At 41.9% G+C, this 23,581-nt stretch overlaps 1 protein-coding gene across 1 annotated transcript in view; it reads left to right on the forward strand.

Moving 5' to 3' along the window:
- The first annotated feature begins 1,218 nt into the window (after window positions 1–1,218).
- Window positions 1,219–23,581, forward strand: part of LOC140280280 (single-minded homolog 2-like) — a 35,785-nt gene continuing 13,422 nt past the window's right edge. Inside the window, 7 exon segments of the mRNA XM_072375584.1 lie at window positions 1,219–1,393; window positions 13,555–13,637; window positions 16,555–16,644; window positions 16,892–17,000; window positions 19,238–19,323; window positions 20,170–20,369; window positions 20,871–20,977. Coding sequence (XP_072231685.1) covers window positions 1,219–1,393; window positions 13,555–13,637; window positions 16,555–16,644; window positions 16,892–17,000; window positions 19,238–19,323; window positions 20,170–20,369; window positions 20,871–20,977 — 850 coding nt within the window.

Here is a 23,581-nt window from a genome sequence, read left to right on the forward strand (position 1 = left end):
CAGGTTCTTCGCTATGTTTCAGGTCATGTTTTCAGGTTCTTTGCTATGCTTCAGGTCATATTTTCAGGTTCTTTGCTATGTTTCAGGTCATATTTTCAGGTTCTTTGCTATGTTTCAGGTCATGTTTTCACGTTAGGTTCACTCATGTCACCTATTTTCTGTTCCACAGCTGCACATCATCACCTTCCCACAGCCTTTAGTTTCCAGGTTAGGGTTAGGTTAGGTTCTTTGCAGAATCCTCACGTTCCCTTCCACGCTCACACCACGAACGTTAAGGCTGGTTATGCCTCATAGTCTTGTTTTATTTTTATGGTCAAGTATTTTTGATAATCCGGCTCAGCCGCACTTTCTGCCTGTTTTTGCCTTTTGGAATAAACCTTTTTGATTTGAGAAGTCTGCATCTGGGTCCTACCTTCCACCACCTCCTGACATGATTATGTCACCTTAATCGGTTTTGACCTGAATGGGCCGTGTTCATAACATGAGAGGATTTTCAAATGTCCCACCACTGGAAAAATGTAAAGTTTGGAAAAAGAATCAAATTAATTTGATGAAGAAAAAATAAGGCTGTAAAATTCAGAGGCTGCTCCATATTCATGTTCCTAACCAGTATATTCATACAGGATATTGTCTTTATTCATGATAAAAGCTTCACTGTGGTTAGTTCCTCACACCCTGACCCCCCCACAGGGAGAGGGGGGCCCAGCAGCTTTCTGAGAGGCAGCTCATTCAGTCCCACAGCAGCCTCCTTATCATTCCATCACAGCACTATATGAACATCTGAATTAGTGCTGTTGGTTCTTTTTATTTGGGACGAGACGCTGAAAGGGAGGAACAGGGCAGCAGACCTGGATGTGTGAGCGGATGGACGGAAAACTGACGGAAATCTGATATTGTGAAGTGGACGTGGCGTTGAGGCTTCTGCATCCTTCATCTGCAGCTCTGTCCGCGCGCACTGTTGAACAAGCGAAGCAGAGATTTTAAAAGGTTCGTTAGAGGTTGGTGTGGTCAAATAGCACGAAACCTTCACTCATTATTATTTCATGTGCAGTCTATTATTTGGATTAATATGCGACCTGCTCCTTATTTCAACATTAATGAAGATACAGAAGCAGCATTTTTAACGTCTTCTCACCATATTCCATACATGAGTTCCATCTATCAGAAAGGCGCCCAACAAATCTTTTTCTTACTTTTATGCAAAAACTCATTTCAGAGATGAAGGAAAAGTCTAAGAACGCGGCGAAAACCCGGAGGGAGAAAGAGAACGGACAGTTTTATGAGTTGGCCAAGCTGCTACCTCTGCCCGCGGCCATCACGTCCCAGCTGGACAAGGCCTCCGTCATCCGGCTGAGCAGCAGCTACATCAGGATGAGAGCGCTGTTCCCTTACGGTAGGTACGCGCAGCCGGCAGGCCCGAGGCTGCTCCGGGCGCAGAGAGCGCGCGTGTGTCTGACTTATCTGTTTAAAAGCTGCAATATTCAAGGAACGCAACAGATGTGGTGTAGTTTCATATTTCAGTTTGAACCAATACGGTTAGTTAACCAATATATTTAGATATCTATATATATATATATGTGTGTGTGTGTGTGTGTGTGTGTGTGTGTGTGTAGGTCTGTCTATCTGACAAAAAGACCAAATACAAACTGTGGGGTTAATGGATGCATGTGTGTCTTCTCCTGATAATTACTGACTGTAAATGATAAGAACGGGTTTATTGTCGCTGAATATGACTAAAATCAATAATTAACTATATTGGAAAATAATGAGAAGCGCGTGACTGTCTCTGAAGGAAACTCATCAAGATAAAATCTAAAAGACTATTTAATGTATGAAAACTTTCTAAAGTGCACGCATTTACATTTTGAGTCTTTTTAGGAAGTTTTACAAAGGTTTTTGTAGCATAAAACAGAACGAGCACGCGCCTTTTCATGGCCGGACCACCCGGCACACGCCAGAAAACGCGTCCGAAGCACGTCTCTGTCCGAGAAGCAGCCTCTCAACTGTCATCCATCGTTTTTGGTCGTAAACTTTAAGAAGCCTGTTATCAGTTTAAGCTCCATAATGACGCGAGGGAAAGCAGCAGAGTTTGGCATTAGTTTCAGATCCCAACACAGAATCCCTGTCGGCTGGAAAAATTCAAATATTAGCGCCTGAAGAGTTTGGGCTACATACCTTCAGATGAAATGTGGAGTGACTTTATCAAGAAAACTCAACTGAAATACATTTAATTTAATTTTCCACCGATTTACCAAATGATTTAGCAGCTCCGCCTGGATTCAGAAGTGTCTGCAGGCCTTTAATTCATTTTAAATAACATCAACATGAAGGAACAAAATAATCTACAAATTACTGGAGAACTTTAAAAGGTGTTTTCATTCCATCTGACAAGAGAATTAGCACATTAGAAGTATAAAGAACAGGATAAAGTCCTGCTGCTCTGTTACACACATTGTTCAACATTGAAAAGCTTAGATATTAATTTAATTCTTATTTTGAAATAATTATCATTAACTGTGGTATATCAGAGTTAAAATTTAGAAATATATATTTTAGAAAATATAATTAATAACGTTAATAGTCTATGTGAAATTAGGGGATTTTTTTTTATCTAACTGGTTTGTGGATATAATATTTTGTTTGGATAAAAATCAAATTGATAACAAAATATCAGTAAAAAAGTACTACATCGTGCCCTTTAAATGGAATATTATTAACCAGAATGCTGGCTGTGTTTCTTTGTAAATTGTACCTAAAAAGCAATGAAATGCAAACATTCTTCATATATATATATATATATATATGATATATATATGAAGAATGTTTCTGGGTAAGAATATTCCATTTAAAGTGCACGATGTAGTACTTTTTTACTGATATTTTGTTATCAATTTGATTTTTATCCAAACAAAATATTATATCCACAAACCAGTTAGGTAAAAAAAAATCCCCTAATTTCACATTGACTAATAACGTTACTAATTATATTATCTAAAATATGAAATAATTTTATAATAATAATAATAATAATAATAATAATAATATATATATATATATATATATATATATATATATATATATATATATATATATATGGACAAGGCGAAAAACAACTACGTTATGAATATATATACATACAGGTTTGAGATATCTTCTAAATGTATGGAGCTGGGGTGTGAGTTAGTATGCGCTCATTTAATAACTTTATCAATTTCAGTGAAATAAATGTGAATTCTTTAGAAAAACCCATGACTGTAAAATTCATGACTGACTATCATAAGATGATTTACATTACTTTTATTATATATTTATTATATATCTATAGTATTGTTCTCAGAGCAGTTTTGGTTCCACAGGATGCAACTACAAAAAGAAAAGTCATGCTAGTAAAGCCAGTTCAACCATAATTCAAATTAACTGATGAAACTTGGACAATTTTACAGATAGCTTGAAAAAAAAAAAATAACTATGAACTTTATTAGGAAGATTATTAGAGAAATGAATAAGATTTTAAAACACTGCAAGGATAAAACATCTAATGACATCACTTCTGCTTTGCTCTCACATGTAGATCAATCTCTGTCCAACTAGTAGTTTGATTTCTTTCTCCCTGCTTCAGCGACATTAAGAAAGTTCTGATTGATTGCCTCATCAGCTTTTTCTGACATTTGGATTCCTAAACAGGTTCTGAGTCTCATACAGCTTTATGTCCAATTTTAGGCTTCCTGTTATTTAAGAATTTCACTTTTTTAAAGTTAAACTTTCACTTTTTTTAAGTTAAAGTTTCACTTTTTTAAAGTTAAAGGCTAAATCTCAGAGAATGTTAATAATCAGGACAAAGAAACTTTATCAGCACAAAAAATGTCGGCGTCATCATCCAGCTGTGATATTCTTTATTTCCCAAACATTTTAGGATCTATACATTAACACTGGAACGTGATGCTTTTACCCCTAACCATGTAGAACATGTAGAACATGCAGAACATGTAGAACATGCAGAACATGCAGAACATGTAGAACATGCAGAACATGCAGAACATGTAGAACATGCAGAACATGCAGAACATGCAGAACATGCAGAACATGTAGAACATGTAGAACATGCAGATCATGTAGAACATGCAGAACATGTAGAACATGCAGAACGTGCAGAACATGTAGAACATGCAGAACATGTAGAACATGTAGAACATGCAGAACATGTAGAACATGCAGAACGTGCAGAACATGTAGAACATGCAGAACATGTAGAACATGTAGAACATGCAGAACATGTAGAACATGCAGAACATGCAGAACATGTAGAACATGCAGAACATGCAGAACATGTAGAACATGCAGAACATGCAGAACATGCAGAACATGCAGAACATGTAGAACATGTAGAACATGCAGATCATGTAGAACATGCAGAACATGTAGAACATGCAGAACGTGCAGAACATGTAGAACATGCAGAACATGTAGAACATGCAGAACATGCAGAACATGTAGAATATGTAGAACATGTAGAACATGTAGAACATGTAGAACATGTAGAATATGTAGAACATTTAGAACGTGCAGAACGTGCAGAACGTGCAGAACATGCAGAACATGTAGAACATGTAGAACGTGCAGAACGTGCAGAACGTGTAGAACATGCAGAACATGTAGAACATGTAGAACGTGCAGAACGTGCAGAACATGCAGAACATGTAGAACATGCAGAACATGTAGAACATGCAGAACATGTAGAACATGCAGAACATGCAGAACATGCAGAACATGCGGAACATGCAGAACATGTAGAACATGCAGAACGTGCAGAACATGTAGAACATGCAGAACATGCAGAACATGTAGAATATGTAGAACATGCAGAACATGCAGAACATGCAGAACATGCAGAACATGTAGAACATGTAGAACATGCAGATCATGTAGAACATGCAGAACATGTAGAACATGCAGAACGTGCAGAACATGTAGAACATGCAGAACATGTAGAACATGTAGAACATGCAGAACGTGCAGAACATGTAGAACATGCAGAACATGTAGAACATGCAGAACATGCAGAACATGTAGAATATGTAGAACATGTAGAACATGTAGAACATGTAGAACATGTAGAATATGTAGAACATGCAGAACGTGCAGAACATGTAGAACATGCAGAACATGTAGAACATGTAGAACATGCAGAACATGCAGAACATGTAGAACATGCAGAACATGCAGAACATGTAGAACATGCAGAACATGCAGAACATGTAGAACATGCAGAACATGCAGAACATGCAGAACATGTAGAACATGTAGAACATGCAGATCATGTAGAACATGCAGAACATTTAGAACATGCAGAACGTGCAGAACATGTAGAACATGCAGAACATGTAGAACATGCAGAACATGCAGAACATGTAGAATATGTAGAACATGTAGAACATGTAGAACATGTAGAACATGTAGAATATGTAGAACATTTAGAACGTGCAGAACGTGCAGAACGTGCAGAACATGCAGAACATGTAGAACATGTAGAACATGTAGAACGTGCAGAACGTGCAGAACGTGTAGAACATGCAGAACATGTAGAACATGTAGAACGTGCAGAACGTGCAGAACATGCAGAACATGTAGAACATGCAGAACATGTAGAACATGCAGAACATGTAGAACATGTAGAACATGTAGAACATGCAGAACATGTAGAACATGTAGAATATGTAGAACATGTAGAACATGCAGAACATGCAGAACATGTAGAACATGTAGAATATGCAGAACATGTAGAACATGTAGAACATGTAGAACATGCAGAACATGTAGAACATGCAGAACATGTAGAACATGCAGAACATGTAGAACATGTAGAACATGTAGAATATGTAGAACATGTAGAACATGCAGAACATGTAGAACATGTAGAACATGTAGAACATGCAGAACATGTAGAACATGTAGAATATGCAGAACATGTAGAACATGTAGAACATGTAGAACATGTAGAACATGTAGAATATGTAGAACATGCAGAACATGCAGAACATGCAGAACATGCAGAACATGTAGAACATGCAGATCATGTAGAACATGCAGAACATGTAGAACATGCAGAACGTGCAGAACATGTAGAACATGCAGAACATGTAGAACATGTAGAACATGCAGAACGTGCAGAACATGTAGAACATGCAGAACATGTAGAACATGCAGAACATGCAGAACATGTAGAATATGTAGAACATGTAGAACATGTAGAACATGTAGAATATGTAGAACATGCAGAACGTGCAGAACATGTAGAACATGCAGAACATGTAGAACATGCAGAACATGCAGAACATGCAGAACATGTAGAATATGTAGAACATGTAGAACATGTAGAACATGTAGAACATGTAGAATATGTAGAACATGCAGAACATGCAGAACATGTAGAATATGTAGAACATGTAGAACATGTAGAACATGTAGAATATGTAGAACATTTAGAACGTGCAGAACATGTAGAACATGTAGAACATGCAGAACATGCAGAACATGTAGAACATGTAGAATATGTAGAACATGTAGAACATTTAGAACATGTAGAACATGCAGAACATGTAGAACATGCAGAACATGTAGAACATGCAGAACATGTAGAACATGCAGAACATGCAGAACATGCAGAACATGTAGAACATGTAGAACATGCAGAACATGCAGAACATGCAGAACATGCAGAACATGTAGAACATGCAGAACATGCAGAACATGCAGAACATGCAGAACATGTAGAACATGCAGAACATGTAGAACATGTATTTCAGACGTTTGTTTACCGTTGGGGATTGGGCTTTGGTTCAGGCTACTCCTCCTCCTCAGTGGAGATTTTCTCCTCTCTCCAGGCGCTGAGTGTGTTTTACTCACGTTTCTGAGGATTTATCAACCAGTTCACTGTTCTCCTGCCTGATCGACGGGTTTTGGTCACACGATCCAAGCTGTAAATGTTTGGTAACCTGTGTTAGAGACGTAACACTTACAATGGAACCTTGGTGAGGATAGCTCCTCTGTTTAAAGGTTTGTTTTTCAGTTGAACATAAATGTCTTCTTTTACTCCTCTATCATACCTTCTGTCCTCTCTGTATAGAATATCTACATTTCTGTCCTCAAAAGAAAGTCCTTCTTGTTGAGCTGCTCAGTCTGAACCTGAGGAACCAGCTCCATTCTTACATTTTTATATAAAGGTTTGCACAGTCACTGCGATGACATGCATAAAATATTGTCCTTCCATAGGTATGTAGTTTGAATGTCTGAATAACTTTAAAGGATCTTCTCTAAGCAACACATCCTGATGCATTTCAAACCAAACCACAGCCTCAGACAGAAACTGAATAAAGCAGCGGCACTAAAAGATCAGTGTTGCATACAAAGTCCAATGACTTGGATGACATGTCACTGAAGGATTCAATACACAATATAAATATAAATATACACTATAAATGTACAACATATTTATATTGTATATTCATAATTTATTTACTGTGTCTTTCTTTCAATCTTCTTGAGATTTTCTACGGAGCATTTTTCTGTGAAAATACAGATTTCTGAGACATTTTTTCTGTGCTGGTTTGGATGCTGCTGGAAGGACTTCTGCTGGTAAATGGCCTTATCTGGTCTTATCTACATGTCTTATGATGCATAACCATAGAAATATGAAAGTTTTTGGAGCAGCAAACTGAACTTTCCAAAGCCCTCGATCATCATGGAAATATGAAAAATCTGTCAGATAAAATTAACAAGCTTGGAGCCCTGATGAACCCTAAGCCACAGCAGGATTATCAGGAATGCAAGATGTTTGTTTTAATTGAGATCTGGCTGCAGGAACAACTCTAACAGCTCTCTGCTCAGCTTTAAGACTATCCGGGCAGACAGGGACTGCAGACAGAGCGCTAACAGTAAAGGAGGAGGATCACAGAGCTGGTTAACAACAGATGGTGGAATCCTGGACCTGGCTGCAGGAACAACTCTAACAGCTCTCTGCTCAGCTTTAAGACTATCCGGGCAGACAGAGACTGCAGACAGAGCGCTAACAGTAAAGGAGGAGGACCACAGAGCTGGTTAACAACAGATGGTGGAATCCTGGACCTGGCTGCAGGAACAACTCTAACAGCTCTCTGCTCAGCTTTAAGACTATCCGGGCAGACAGAGACTGCAGACAGAGCGCTAACAGTAAAGGAGGAGGACCACAGAGCTGGTTAACAACAGATGGTGGAATCCTGGACCTGGCTGCAGGAACAACTCTAACAGCTCTCTGCTCAGCTTTAAGACTATCCGGGCAGACAGAGACTGCAGACAGAGCGCTAACAGTAAAGGAGGAGGATCACAGAGCTGGTTAACAACAGATGGTGGAATCCTGGACCTGGCTGCAGGAACAGCTCTAACAGCTCTCTGCTCAGCTTTAAGACTATCCGGGCAGACAGAGACTGCAGACAGGGCGCTAACAGTAAAGGAGGAGGATCACAGAGCTGGTTAACAACAGATGGTGGAATCCTGGACCTGGCTGCAGGAACAACTCTAACAGCTCTCTGCTCAGCTTTAAGACTATCTGGGCAGACAGAGACTGCAGACAGAGCCATCAGCATCACCATTTGCTTTTCCAGGTTGTGTGTTGCTTCGCTGTGGTCAAAACACAAGTTAAAGGATTGTTGTCAGTGTACAAATACAAATACTCCCTAAATCTTTCACAGATGGCTCACTTCATCTTAAGAAACTCCAGTTTTCCAGAAGGAAGGTGTTAATGGAGCAGTTAGTGTTCTGCACCCATAACCGATGACACCCAGCTTGCCTGAACCGAGCCCTTCCTGAGAGCCATCACAATGAGCACAAATGGCTTCTCAAAGTCTAGATAACCTAGACGTGGTGGACTCAGCAGGTACTCTATAAGCTGGCAGAGTACTTTCTGGAGTTCTTCTGTCCAAGTGATTGGCTGGCTCGAGTGTAGCTGGTCTGACTTCTTGCGTTTCCCTTTGCTCTTATTTGCACTTGTTCCTTTACTACCTGGAGTCTTCTCAGTAGACTCGATGCATGTGAAGTTTGCAATGTACGGGCGGTAGCAGGATAGGAACCTTAGCATCTTTCTCAGGTCTCCCACATGCTCAGGTTTGCGGTCTTTGAGCACTGGGATTGGCGCTAATGAAGGCGGTAAGTGGTCTGCTGCTGTCCTGGAGGAAATCCTGATGGTACGCTTTGCTCTGGTCCAGCACAGAGAACCATGCACTCCCACTCAGGCTGCTCAGCAGGTCTTGCACTCGAAGGATGTGATGACGGCCAGGAATGGATTTCTGGTTCAACTCTCGATAATCCATGCACAGACATAAGCTCCCATCCTTCTTTCAGACACTGACTACTGGTGAGGAATACGGGGACCCCGATTTTTGAATCCAACCTCTGTTCAGTAGGTCTTCCAAATACTCTCTCACCTCCTTGTGAAGAGGTTTAGGTCCTGAGCTGTAGGTGCGCCTTAGTGGAGTTCTGTCATGCAGATATTTAACTGCAGAGATGGCATACGACCCACATCATTCTCGTCTGCAGCACATTCTTTACGTAACATCTGTCTCACCTTTTTCTGCTGGTCTGGAGTCAGCTGGTCCACTGACACTGGAGGGTCTCATGGGTCATGTTCACATGTTTCCAGCTGTTTATGTTCCTGATCTTTCAGGTGTGTTGTCTCTGCTGACTTTGTCTTCACTTGCACTGGCTGTGCTCTCACTGGAACTAGCTACTGGTCTTACATCCACTGGGTGGATAGCCTTGACCTGCTGTAGCTGTCCCAGCACTGTGCAAGGGGTAATGTCGTGGTTTCTGGCATTGGTGACAGCCACCCTAGACCAGTTTCTGTCTTTCCGATGAGGGCTTTCAGCTTGGCTGGTGTAGGTGTTACCCACAGTCTGTTCAGCTTTCCCACTTTTCTCTAACTCCACCTCTAGCTGCCTGATTCTGTCACACAGAACCTTGTGCACCTTGTTGTCTGCTTCAGGTTGGCTCAGAGTCAACATCTTTGGAGCGACTGTTTGAATAGTCACTTTCTTGCCATCAGATTTGCCTGCCAGCTTTGTTTGTCCTCTACAGACTCTGGAGAAGTCCCTGATTGTCCACACTTGAAACAGTGTTCGCACTGGTCAGCTGTCACCTGTTCCCTGCTCCTGACAGACTTTACATCCTCTCCGAACGCTTGTTCTGGGTTGCCGGTTCATTATGCTTTTCTGTATTTCAGCCATTTCTTCTCCCAGTTGTCTGACTGTCTCATAGAGTTCTAAGTCTCTTGAGTTGGTGACTGCTGGTGTATTTTGGCTCTTAGGCTACACACCTTCAGCTGGCTGCTCTTGGATCCCAACTCTTCAGCTGCACCTTGAGATGGCTGACTAAACTGTATTTCTGTCTGTAGTTCGGTTACTTTTGGAGCCTTGCTGCTTGTGTATTTTTGTGTCTTGGACTCTCTTTCTAATTCAACACTAACAGCTTAATTCATTCTGTTGATGACTACTTAATCAGTCACTCTCTGATCATCAAGATAAGGCTTTAGTTGAAACTTGATGCGGTCACAACAGTCCAGTACTCACTGACCTCAAGAATTTCTTCTAGATGAGCTCGACACTGTACTCTTCATACGATTCCACTTCTCTTGAAGAAAGCAACAGCCTTTCCTTTAACTCAATGGCTCTGAAGAGGAAGTTTTGAGGAGACTCACGACTATCTTGAGTAATGTTTATTAGTCTGTGGTACAAGTCTGTAGAACTGTCCTCTTTGAAATGTCCCTTTAATATGGCTTTCAGCTGGGGAAGGCTAAGGCCACTCTTTATCTCAAGCATTTCACGAGTACTCAAACCTGGACTGACTGACTTGATCACGGCCTCCAGGACTTCAGCCCCCCTGTGTCCTTTTTATGAGAGTCTGTCCTTCTGCCCCTTTTCCCTAATCTGACCACAAATCTTGAATTATCTCCTTATTATCACTTCAGGGAATCTGTTCACAGCTGTAGGCAGACGTTTTGAGGAGCTGAAGTTTTACTTGCTGATGCACTCCTCTCTCTTTCACTCAGCTTCCTAACTTCATCCTGCAGAGTTTGACTGTTGAGCTGAAGCTGTATTTTTCTGCAAGCTCATTTCTTGATTTGTTTCCTGGATAATCTGTGTTCTCTTCACTTTTTGTGTTTCCAGGATTTTCTATCATTTATTCACCAAGTTTCAGCATCCTCTTTCAAAAACACGTTGATGCATCCTTCTCTTCATCATTAATTACATTGTCCATTTTGTTATTTGTCTGATTAACGCTCGTCTGTTTGTGACATCTCCACTTGGGATTTTGGCTCACACACACACTCATCTTTCAGCTGATCCAGTTGCAAAAGCCCCAGTGTCTGTGATACCGTCTCTGCAAACTCCTCCAGATCCATCGTGTCTGCTGAAGCCCCTCCTGTCGTCATCAATTTAGGAAACTCCGTCCTCGTTTGTCTCACCGAGCACAACGTTAATCATCCCAGTGGTGCCTTCAACATATCCTACTACTGGTATCCTAGTCTTCATTTAAAGGAATTTGTAAACTCTTATAATACTCTAGAAAGGGGGTCCAAGCCCTCTCAAACTATTGCAAGAGGCCTTCAAGGGTATATCTGATCTTCTCAAGTGTAAGAAAGTGCATTATATCTCTTATCCATCAGGGAAAGGTGGGAGGTGTGTCTTTCTTGAGTTGTCTTGCAATCGGGGAAATAAACGCTATGACTACCCCAGCTTCGCCTTTAAGGCCACGGATTTCAGGGGTGCATCCAAATAAAGCACATATGGGGTTGGGGGTGACATCTTTTTGAAACATTTTGCTGTCAGCAGTAAAGATGTTGGCCCAGAACATGTTTAACTTGGGGAAGGACCAAAACATGTGTATATAATCTGCTGTTTGACCCGAGGTCAACAGGGCAAGTCTTGTTTTGGTCAAATGTGCCCTCAATACAATTTTTAGTTGTATTAGGCTATGTCGAGCGCATGGGGAGAATGAGTGTATTAACTTAAGTGCTGCTTCCCACTGATCATCTGTCATTACTGCTCTGAGATCAACCCCTAACCCTAACCCATAGTCTCCTGACACCCTGCAGAGAGTCAGGAGTGATATTACAGTCCCAAAGAGTGGAAATCAGACCTTTACAATCCAGAGGAAGTGAGAGAATATGATCAGTTGCATTGTCAATTGGAAAGTCTGGAAAGGAGTTGGATCAGGACGTGGAAAGACTGCCAGACAGATCTGGGAAATTAAAATGAGTAGTGAGGGTGAAATCGGGAACATTGATGGAGAAACCTCACTGGAAGATCTTTAACTCACACCTTTGAGAGAATTTTTCTCATGAACAGTTGGAAGTTAGTTATGGAATATAAAATAACTTTTTTTTGTCAAAGGGAAATTCTATTTTTGCAGTAATACTTTTTAAACCAATCATAAGCTTTTATCATGAAGAGTTATTACTGCTGGCAGGAAATACCTCCTGTGTTACAGAGGAGCTGAAGAAGACACTGATCACACAGTTTTAACAGGGTTATGAAAGGGATGGTCAGTTTTGTTCTTTATGGTTATTTACTCATGCAGCATTGTTCTTTTGGGCAGGATCTCAAGGTGTAGTTAATGAGACAATGTGTCTGGTTTGGATGACTCAAGGTTGCAGTTCTTCTCTTTGTGGATGATGGGGTTTTATTGTCTTCTTCAAGCAATGATTTTCAGCATGCACTGGAGCGATTTGCAACCAAGTTTGAAGCAGCCAGGATGAGAGTCAGCCCCTCCAATTCTGAGGCCATGGTTCTCAACGGAACAAGGGCAGAGTGCTCGCTCCAGATTGGAGATGGGTCCTTGCACTTAGAGATCTTCAACAATGATGGCAAAAAGAACAAGAGATGGACAGATGGACTGGGGTTTTGTCCACAGTAATGAGGGCACTGCACTGATCTGTGGTAGTGAAGTGGGAGCTGAGCTGAAAAGGCACGAAAGGTCATGAGATCAGGTTTATGACCGAAGGCAGAAGATTGTGGATACAAGTGGCTGAAATGGGTTTCCTAATGAGGGTAGCTGGGCAGGAGCTCCACAAACCAGAGTAGAGCCATTACTCGTTCGTATTGAAAGGACTCACCTGAGGTGGTTTGGGCTAATTAAGATGCCTCTTGGTCACTTCTTTCTGGTGGTGTCCAGCTGGGAGGAGTCCCTGGGGAAGAGCTCACTGGAGGGATTATATATCCCTTCTGACATGAGAGCATCTTTGGATCCCCTGCAGAGTGTCACTGGATAGAAGGGGTGTCTGGGTTGATCTACTTGACCCCGTAACCCGAACTATAGAACTATAGAAATATAAGAAATATAATGGATGGATGGAAGGAAGGAAGGATGTCCCTACTGTATCTAAAATCTAAATATCTAAATACTTATACCTTGGAGTGAACCACAGATTGAGAAATTTAAATTTAATTAAATTTCCTCTATTTCTCTGTGGTCATTGATTCACTAATTAAGCTAATTAACTCTTATTTTTCTGTCTCCTGTCCATAGGTCTTGGGGATGGATGGGGCCAGTCAGCTAGGTTCAACCCTCTGGATTGTATGGCAAAAGACTTGGGTTCCCAACTTTTACAAGTCAGTACACTACATTATGCTCTTACACTTCTGCTGTAGTAACTCTTTTGACTGGGGTGACTTGATTTATTGACTTTTCCATAATTACATAACATGTTTAAAACCTTGTCTAGTTTAAAAAGCATTTTATATGTGCTTCTCATGCATTCACAGACAGTGCTTGAATCATACACTATATACAGGATACAGCTTTTTATTTTGTCTTGAATAACACATTATATAAAGGGACGTACAGAGTGCAGATTTTAATGTGTAGAGAGGCTGGGGATCAGATCACTGTGCCATCTGTTGCTTTGTGCAAACTACATTATTGTATTGCTGTGCCTGGCTTTGAGAATGTGAAGGAGACAGTAACTTTGGGGCTAAATTTGGGAAACTTGTCAGACAAGACAAGATGGTGCCAAGTCTGCTTCAACCATCCTGTTTGTTGTTTGTGTCTTTTTCTTTATTGCCACGATGCTTCTTCTCTACCCATTTATAACCCTCAAACACTTCTCAACCTTTAATCTCTAAAACAGTCTGAGCTATGAACTAATCAGACACATCTTCATCCACATTTGTCAAACATACCTAAGGATTTTCTATGTTTTCCTTGCGCTTTCAAATGCAAAAAATGCCATAAGAATAGAGGAAAGCATGGAGGTGTGCTGATTCAAAGGGGGGCAAAGGGGGCAAGGAAGGCTGTGAGTTATTCCAGTGAACCCTGCACCGGGAGGTGGAGGTGGGGGCGGAGGGGGATTTCAACTTCTTGTCAGTCTTGAGGATACGGCTGGGGGGAGTGAGGGGAGAGAATTTAGTGTCCTGACAGTTTGGTGTATGAAGCTGTTCCTGAGTCTGACAGCGCGGCAATGGAGGCTCCTATATCTTCTTCCAGAGGCTAGGAGGCTGAACAGTGGCAGGTGTTGCTCACAATCCAGGTGGCTTTCTGTGTGAGGTGGGTGGTGTATATGTCTTGCAGGGAGAAGAGCGGGGCACCAATAATCTTTCCAGCCATGTTCACTATGCGTTGTAGTGCTTTTCTGCTGTATTCAGTGTAGCCACCCCCCCACCCACCCCCACACAGTGATGCAGCTGGACAGGATGCTTTCAATGGTACCCCGGTAGAATGTGTTCAGTATGGGAGCTTGCGGAGGAAGTAAAGGCGCCGCTGGGTTTTCTTCTCCAGTGATGCAGAGTTGGTGGCCCAGGAGAGGTCCTCACTGATGTTCAACCCCAGGAATTTGGTGCTGCTCACTCGCTCCATAACAGCACCATCAATGGTCAGAGGCAGGTGTTCAGTGTGGCTTGGGTGTCATGGTTGACGACCAGCTGACCTTTAAGATAATTTTGCCTCTGTCGCTCGATTGTGCCGCTTCACAATATTAAATATAAGAGAGATCAGGACATACCTAACCCCACCAACGCTCCTGGTGCAGTCTATTTGTCATGTCCTGTCTTGACTACTGCAACGCCCTCCTAACTGCTCTCCTAACTGGTCTCCTAACTGGTTTCCTAACTGGTTTCCTAACTGGTCTCCTAACTGGTCTCCTAACTGGTTTCCTAACTGGTTTCCTAACTGGTTTCCTAACTGGTTTCCAAACTGGTCTCCTAACTGGTCTCCTAACTGGTTTCCTAACTGCTCTCCTAACTGCTCTCCTAACTGGTTTCCTAACTGGTTTCCTAACTGGTTTCCTAACTGGTCTCCTAACTGTTCTCCTAACTGGTCTCCTAACTGGTTTCCTAACTGGTCTCCTAACTGGTCTCCAGCCTGTGAAACCTCTGCAGATGGTCCAGAACGCGGCGGTGCGTCTGGTCTTGGATCAGCCTAAAAGAACACGCCCCCCCTCTGTTCATTGAGCTCCTCTGGCTGCCCTTAGCATCAGATCCAAGTCCCTGATGTTAGCTACAAAGAGCTTAATGGAACGGCTCCATCTACTTGAATGCTCTCACAAAGGCTTCTGTCACAACTCGGTCACTCTGGTCGTCACAGTATTGTCGTCTAGCAGCTCCTACACCACACCTAAGACAATCCAAACTCTGTTCATGTGTGTTTCCACTCTACCAGAACAGCTCTGTCTTTCTTCAAGAAACTCTTGAAGACCCAGCTCTTCAGAGAGCATCTCCTGCCCTTACTCTGTACTTCTATCTAGGTCTGCACTCTCTTTCTACACTGTGACCCCTGTCACCAATGATAGAGCCTGACTAGTGGTTTTCCTTCTATGTAGCTTACTGTTGTTAGCTGTGATGTCAGCTGCATTGGAATATCAGCCTGCTTCATCGCTCAAGCTATCTGAAAGGACTCCATGAAAGAGTCCCCTCAGTCACACCACCTGCATTTTCACAAGAAAACAAATAACATTGAAGATGTTCTTCTGTCTTTTGCTATGAGAGAGCCTTTGTACCCTTCTGATTATTTAGAACTTCAGATAAAATTAGGAAGAGTTTCCTCTAATTATTATGCAGAATAAATCTGTTCAGCTGCTGTATTATGTCCTGCCTCTGCTTTATGTTTCGACCTAGTCAAAACCTAGAAGAGACACTGTAAAGTGCTGCCGTATTGCACCCATAATTAACTACTCGATTCTTTTCCAAAAGCTAAATATGAAAATTGGTGTGTTTTCATGATTCAGATTTAAATAGTCCAAAAGTTTGAAAAGTGCAGATTCTAATTATCTGGTTAGAAGGCAGGCAGAAAGACAGACAGTAAGGCTGGCACAGGAATCCAGAAGCACAGGAAAGACGAGGGGAGTTAATGATAAGGTGGGACTCCAATATGGGCAATGATTGGCTGAGAACCAAGTAACCATAGCTACACACACCTCAAACCCCATCACCAACCACCACACACACAGAAAGAGACAGATAACACAACTTATTAGTAATGTATGGAAACTGAAATGTTTAATTTTATAACCATTTTGTCCCTGTGCTCCTGCAGACTTTAGATGGCTTTGTGTTTGTTGTTGCCACTGATGGGAAAATCATTTACATCTCAGAAACAGCATCGGTTCACCTTGGCTTGTCCCAGGTAAGACCCTCCCTCACCTCTTCTTGCTCTCTCATAAATCAGTTTAATCTTTCTAAGCCAAACATTTGGAAAGGAAGGCACAAGTAAACAGAAATGATGTATTGCATTACGACTGAAATTGCATCACTTTTGGTTTGTGGGAGATATATAATGTTATATAATTTATGTAGGTTTTTTTAGTTGTGCAGCTGATTACGACACCTCTCAACACATATATGAGTACATGCTGAAAATGTGTGCATTGCAGGTGGAACTAACAGGAAACAGTATATTTGAGTACATCCACCCATTAGACCACGATGAGATGACCGCAGTGCTATGTTTTCGCCAGACACCACACCATAATTTGCCTCCAGGTACCTTAAAAACCTTACAGTCAGTGCTGTACTGCATATTTGATGGTATGATTTTCCCATGATATAATGCGGATTGAAGACTGAAACAGCTCAAAGTGATCGTTGTTTTGCCTTGACTCCTGCAACGCTCTCCTAACTGGTCTCCTAACTGGTCTCCTAACTGGTTTCCTAACTGGTTTCCTAACTGGTCTCCTAACTGCTCTCCTAACTGGTCTCCTAACTGGTTTCCTAACTGGTTTCCTAACTGGTCTCCTAACTGCTCTCCTAACTGGTTTCCTAACTGGTCTCCTAACTGGTCTCCTAACTGCTCTCCTAACTGGTTTCCTAACTGGTTTCCTAACTGGTCTCCTAACTGGTCTCCTAACTTCTCTCCTAACTGGTTTCCTAACTGGTTTCCTAACTGCTCTCCTAACTGGTTTCCTAACTAGTTTCCTAACTGGTTTCCTAACTGGTCTCCTAACTGGTTTCCTAACTGGTTTCCTAATGGGTCTCCTAACTGGTTTCCTAACTGGTCTCCTAACTGGTCTCCTAACTGGTTTCCTAACTGGTCTCCTAACTGGTTTCCTAACTGGTCTCCTAACTGGTCTCCTAACTGGTTTCCTAACTGGTTTCCTAACTGGTCTCCTAACTGGTCTCCTAACTGGTCTCCTAACTGGTCTCCTAACTGGTCTCCTAACTGGTTTCCTAACTGGTTTCCTAACTGGTCTCCTAACTGCTCTCCTAACTGGTTTCCTAACTGGTCTCCTAACTGGTCTCCTAACTGCTCTCCTAACTGGTTTCCTAACTGGTTTCCTAACTGGTTTCCTAACTGGTCTCCTAACTGGTCTCCTAACTTCTCTCCTAACTGGTTTCCTAACTGCTCTCCTAACTGGTTTCCTAACTAGTTTCCTAACTGGTTTCCTAACTGGTCTCCTAACTGGTTTCCTAACTGGTTTCCTAATGGGTCTCCTAACTGGTTTCCTAACTGGTCTCCTAACTGGTCTCCTAACTGGTTTCCTAACTGGTCTCCTAACTGGTTTCCTAACTGGTCTCCTAACTGGTCTCCTAACTGGTTTCCTAACTGGTTTCCTAACTGGTCTCCTAACTGGTCTCCTAACTGGTCTCCTAACTGGTTCCTAACTGGTCTCCTAACTGGTCTCCTAACTGGTTTCCTAACTGGTTTCCTAACTGGTCTCCTAACTGGTCTCCTAACTGGTCTCCTAACTGGTCTCCTAACTGGTCTCCTAACTGGTTTCCTAACTGGTTTCCTAACTGGTCTCCTAACTGGTTTCCTAACTGGTTTCCTAACGGGTCTCCTAACTGGTTTCCTAACTGGTCTCCTAACTGGTCTCCTAACTGGTTTCCTAACTGGTTTCCTAACTGGTCTCCTAACTGGTTTCCTAACTGGTCTCCTAACTGGTTTCCTAACTGCTCTCCAGCCTGTGAAACCTCTGCAGATGGTCCAGAACGCGGCGGTGCGTCTGGTCTTGGATCAGCCTAAAAGAACACGCCCCCCCTCTGTTCATTGAGCTCCTCTGGCTGCCCTTAGCATCAGATCCAAGTCCCTGATGTTAGCTACAAAGAGCTTAATGGAGCGGCTCCCATCTACTTGGATGCTCTTGCAAAGGCTTCTGTCCCAACTGGGTCCCTCCGTTGGTCCCAGGATTGTCGTCTAGCAGCTCCTACACCACGCCTAAGACAATCCAAACTCTGTTCATGTGTCGTCCCACGATGGTGGAATGACCTACCGAGCGCTACCAGAACAGGGGCGTCCCTGTCTATCTTCAAGAAGCTCCTGAAAACCCAGCTCTTCAGAGAGCATCTCCTATCCCAGCACTTACCTTGTACTTCCCTCCCCCCTCTATCTCTGCACTTTATCTTTCTGCTCTTCCTTCTATGCCTGCACCCTATCTCTACTCTGTCCCCTCTGACAGAGTCGGACTCCTGGGTTCCTTCTATGGAGCTTATTGTTAGCTTATTGTTAGCTTATTGTTAGCTTATTGTTAGCTTTTTATAAAGCTGTTATATCTTCATTTGTAAGTCGCTTTGGATAAAAGTTTCTGCTAAATGCAGAAACATAAACATATTGTATTTGCTATCACACCAAATAGGCTAGATTTTAGATCACCTTTTGCAAAAAAAGTCCTAGTGTCACAGTACTGGGAAAATAGATAGATACAAAAACATATTACAAAATATAAAGTGAGTAATGCATGTATAATGAATAGTAATGACTTGTAATTTGTGGTCTTGGACAGGGTATGAACTTGAGCGTTCCTTCTTCTTGAGGATGAAGTGTGTTCTTGCAAAGCGAAATGCAGGAATGACATGTGGAGGATACAAGGTATGTTCAGCCATTTTAATTTGTGTAATCTTTGGGTTTGAGATATTTCTGCACAAGTATGAGGTTATTTATTGTATTGAATATCTTATAGCGTTTACTTATCTGACCTTTTAATTATCTATCCAGCAGCAGCTTGAGTGTGTATTGGATAATGATTTTGGTATACTAACAGCCATGTTCCAATCAGTTAACCTTCAATATAACCAAAACTACAATGCTATGAATATTTAGAATTAAAAACACAACTCAATTGTACTGAATAACTAATGTACTGTAGCTTGTATCTGTCAACCTCAGGGCAGCTGCCGCTGTTTCTCTCTGCCACGGCAGTTTCTGCTACTGTCAAGGCAGCTTTGTTATTTCTGCTGCTGCACATCTCTGAAAGTTGCCACTGATTTGCCAATAAGAAACTCTACATGTTAAAATTCTGCATAAAATATAGGATAGCCATAATCTACAATCTATTATACAACTATTGAAATAAAACTTAATGTTTTTAATTGTGACATTTTAATGTGTAATACATGCACTATACGTCATGTCTCGCTAATACATGTGTTCCTAAGTTAGTGCTTTAGAAAAAGCTGTAACGACCCGGCAGGACACAGAACACACATGCAGAATGTTATTTGATTAAAATGACGTCTTAGAAACAAGGTGGATGGTTTCATTCATGTCTAGCCAGAATGACATCAATAACTTCCAAAAAAATCTCACATTTATATTTACAGGACATTTTCCCAGAATCATTGTAAATGGCCATTTCTGTTTTTCTGACACCCATCATGCTTTGAAAATACTTTGACCTGAAGGTAATTACTTTGGTGTTGTGCTGTTCTTTCCCAGGTCATCCACTGCTGTGGTTACCTGAAGCTGCATCAATACACGGTGGACATGATGCGGTATGAATCCTGTTCCCAGACGGTTGGTCTGGTGGCCGTTGGTCACTCCTTCCCCCCCAGTGGGATCACTGAGATCAAGCTGCAAAGCAACATGTTCATGTTCAGGGCCAGCCTTGACTTGAAGCTGATCTTTTTGGACATGAGGTAGGATACATTTGACTGAGGAAGTGAATGGATACAAAACAGCATTTTCTACCTAAGATCTTAATATTCATGTATTCTATTTTAAGTTTCTTTGACAGGGAAACAAAAGGAAATGGACACTTTCCTAAGGGGGGGGATTCCAAAACAATGCCTAAATATTACTCACCTATCTTTTCAATTTATCTTGAATCCCTGATCAATTTTAAAGCCATGGTGCTTTTTTTAATCTTATTTTAAAGCACACTGAAACTGTTTTTGTATAGTTCAGGGACAGAAAATAATTCTAAATCCACTGTAAATACTCCAAAGCCATGTAGAAATAACCTCAATTACAGATAAACTGTGCAACATTAAATATGTTTTTAAGATTGTGAAATTAGTAATTATGTACATGTTGATTACATTCTTTTTATTTCTATTAACTCAATCTTCCAATGGACCTCGGTACATTGATATTCAAAATAAGTGCCTAACTTGTGCCCTCTATCCTGCTGGAGATAGGGTGGCTGAGCTGACCGGCTACGAGCCCCAGGACCTGATAGAGAAGACTCTCTACCACCATGTTCACACATGTGATGTTTTCCATCTACGCTATGCTCACCATTTATGTGAGTCCTCTAAATCTGTGGTGATACTTGTCTTTTGGGAAAATAAGAAGACAACTGCTGACTGAAGAGAAGATATGACTTTAATAATAATAATAATATGATAATAACTTTTATAATGCTGGATAGTGCTGGTGTCTGCAGTTGCTTCTTTCTCTGAGGACGCTAGTTATATATTAGATATATTACATTTATATATTACATGTATCATAACTTAATGTAACATAACTATATATATATATAGTTATATATATAGTTATGATATATATGATATGATATATATATATATAGAGAGCACTTAACAAATTAATTAGACCACATGTCAGAAAAATGAGGAAAACATTTTCAGAAAACTATAAAAAAAACTTGTTTAAAACTAAAAATTTTATTATTATTTATCAGGCAAACAAACTGAAACAACTAAATAGTCCTTTTTAAAAATCAATATATTATATTATATTAAACAAATATTCTCTGCACAGCTTTGACGTCGGGTCATTGTCTTGTTGGTATAGAAACCCACAATCAACCAGATTCAGTCCAGAGGGGATTCCATCCATCCGTCCGTCCATTTTTGTTTGCTTATCCGAGGCCGTGGAGGCAACAGGTCCAGGAGAGAAAACCAGGCAACACTCTCTAGCTCCTCCTGGGGGATCCCAAGGTGTTCCCAAGCCAGAAGGGACATATAATCCCTCCAACGAGTCCTGGGTCTGCCCCTCCTCCCAGAGGGACGTGTCCAGAAAACCTCCAAAGGGAGGCGACCAGGAGGCATCCGAACCAGATGGCCGAACTACCTCAGCTGACTCCTTTTGATGCGAAGCAGCAGTGGCTCTACTCCGAGCTCCTCATCCTATCTAAGACTGAGCCCAGCCACCCTCAGAAGGAAACCCATTTCTGCCGCTTGTATCCACAATCTCATTCTTTCGGTCACTTTCCAAGCCTCATGATCATAGATGAGGATTGGAACAAAGATGGACCAGTAAATTGGGGGTTTCGGCTTCCAGCTCAGCTCCTTCTTCTCCACGATGAACCGGAACAGTGCCCTCATTACTGCTGCCGAAGTCCCAATCCGTCTGTCCATCTCTTGCTCCAACCTGCCATCACTCGTGTAAAAGAAACCCAAATACTTAAACTCATCCGCCTGAGGCAAAGACTCATCCCCAACCTGGAGAGAGCATTCAACTTTTTTCCGGTTGAGAACCATGGCCTCGGATTTGGAAGAGCTGACCTTCTTCCCGGGCCACTTCACACTCAGCCATGAACCGCTCCAGTACCCAAAAACAGATGCCCTCCTCTGCACGACTACGCCTTGAGATCCATGAAAATGAAGGGGAAGCCCTGGCAGAGTCCAACACGCACTGTAAGCAAGTTTTACTTAATGTCAAGAATGCGGACACAGCTCTTGCATTGGGGACCGGATAGTTCGTAAAGGAGACTCTGGTACCCCATACTCCCTCAGCGCCACTGACAGAATCCCTCTGGGAACATGGTCGTAAGCCTTTTCCAAGTCTGCAAAACACGTGTGGACAGGATGGTCAAACTCCCATGATCCCTTCAGTAACCCTAAAGGTAAAGATGTGGTCCACCGTTCCACGACCTGGGCAAAAACAGCTGGTCGTGCTCTGGAGCGCCGACTCAGAAACACTGGGATCACTGTTCTCAAACTGGCCTTTCAGGGAACATCAAACAGCCGACTCTAAAGAGGGTTGGTCAAAATAACTGCAGCACAGCTCATTCACTCCGTGCTCTGTGACAGTCGGCTAACTTCACACAGAGTTTGCTGCTGATAGTTTTGTGCAACATGGCAGGATATTTATCAAATTTTGACAATGTGAACAACGACTTTGAGTAAGATGGACGTTCTTACCGGAGTGAATGAGCTGTGCTGCAGGGGGGCGTGTGGATGAAGTGGTCCCAGTAGAGTGCCTGTGTAGAAATCCCTCCGTTAGCTCTCCTTTAGCTGCAAGTAGCCACATAACAGCAGCTATGAGCTAACAGAGCTATGAGCTAACAGAGCTATGAGCTAACAGCAGCTATGAGCTAACAGAGCTATGAGCTAACAGCAGCTATGAGCTAACAGCAGCTATGAGCTAACAGCAGCTATGAGCTAACAGAGCTCTGAGCTAACAGAGCTATGAGCTAACAGCAGCTATGAGCTAACAGCAGCTATGAGCTAACAGCAGCTATGAGCTAACAGAGCTATAGCACACGTTCATTCATTCATTCTTCTTAAAGTATTGGTGAAATAAAGACAGATAATGCCTTATTTAGAGGCTGCATCCTCTAAGCCCCGTTCACTCCGTTATATGGATCTCCAGTTATCTAAATATCTTCTGAAGGACGCCGACTTTCACCAAACTGTTCTCAGTGAGCAGATGAACGTATTTCATGCCAGAAATAGGGTTTAAAAACACCGGAGTTCCCCTTTAAAACATGCAGCTATGACTTATACCAAGGAGCCAGCCAACTCTGCATCCTGGTCTCAATCCTGGGTTGTCATGATTTTGGATGACTAATAAATTCGGTCATATTTCTAGATATGAGAGCTGCCCCATCCAAAGACTTACATGCAATTACGTGCAGCTCAGAATGCAAACCTGGTATGAC

The sequence above is a fragment of the Leuresthes tenuis genome, unplaced genomic scaffold (assembly GCF_036924035.1).
Source record: "Leuresthes tenuis unplaced genomic scaffold, fLeuTen1.0.hap1 SCAF_21, whole genome shotgun sequence".
NCBI classification, from domain to species: domain Eukaryota; kingdom Metazoa; phylum Chordata; class Actinopteri; order Atheriniformes; family Atherinopsidae; genus Leuresthes; species Leuresthes tenuis.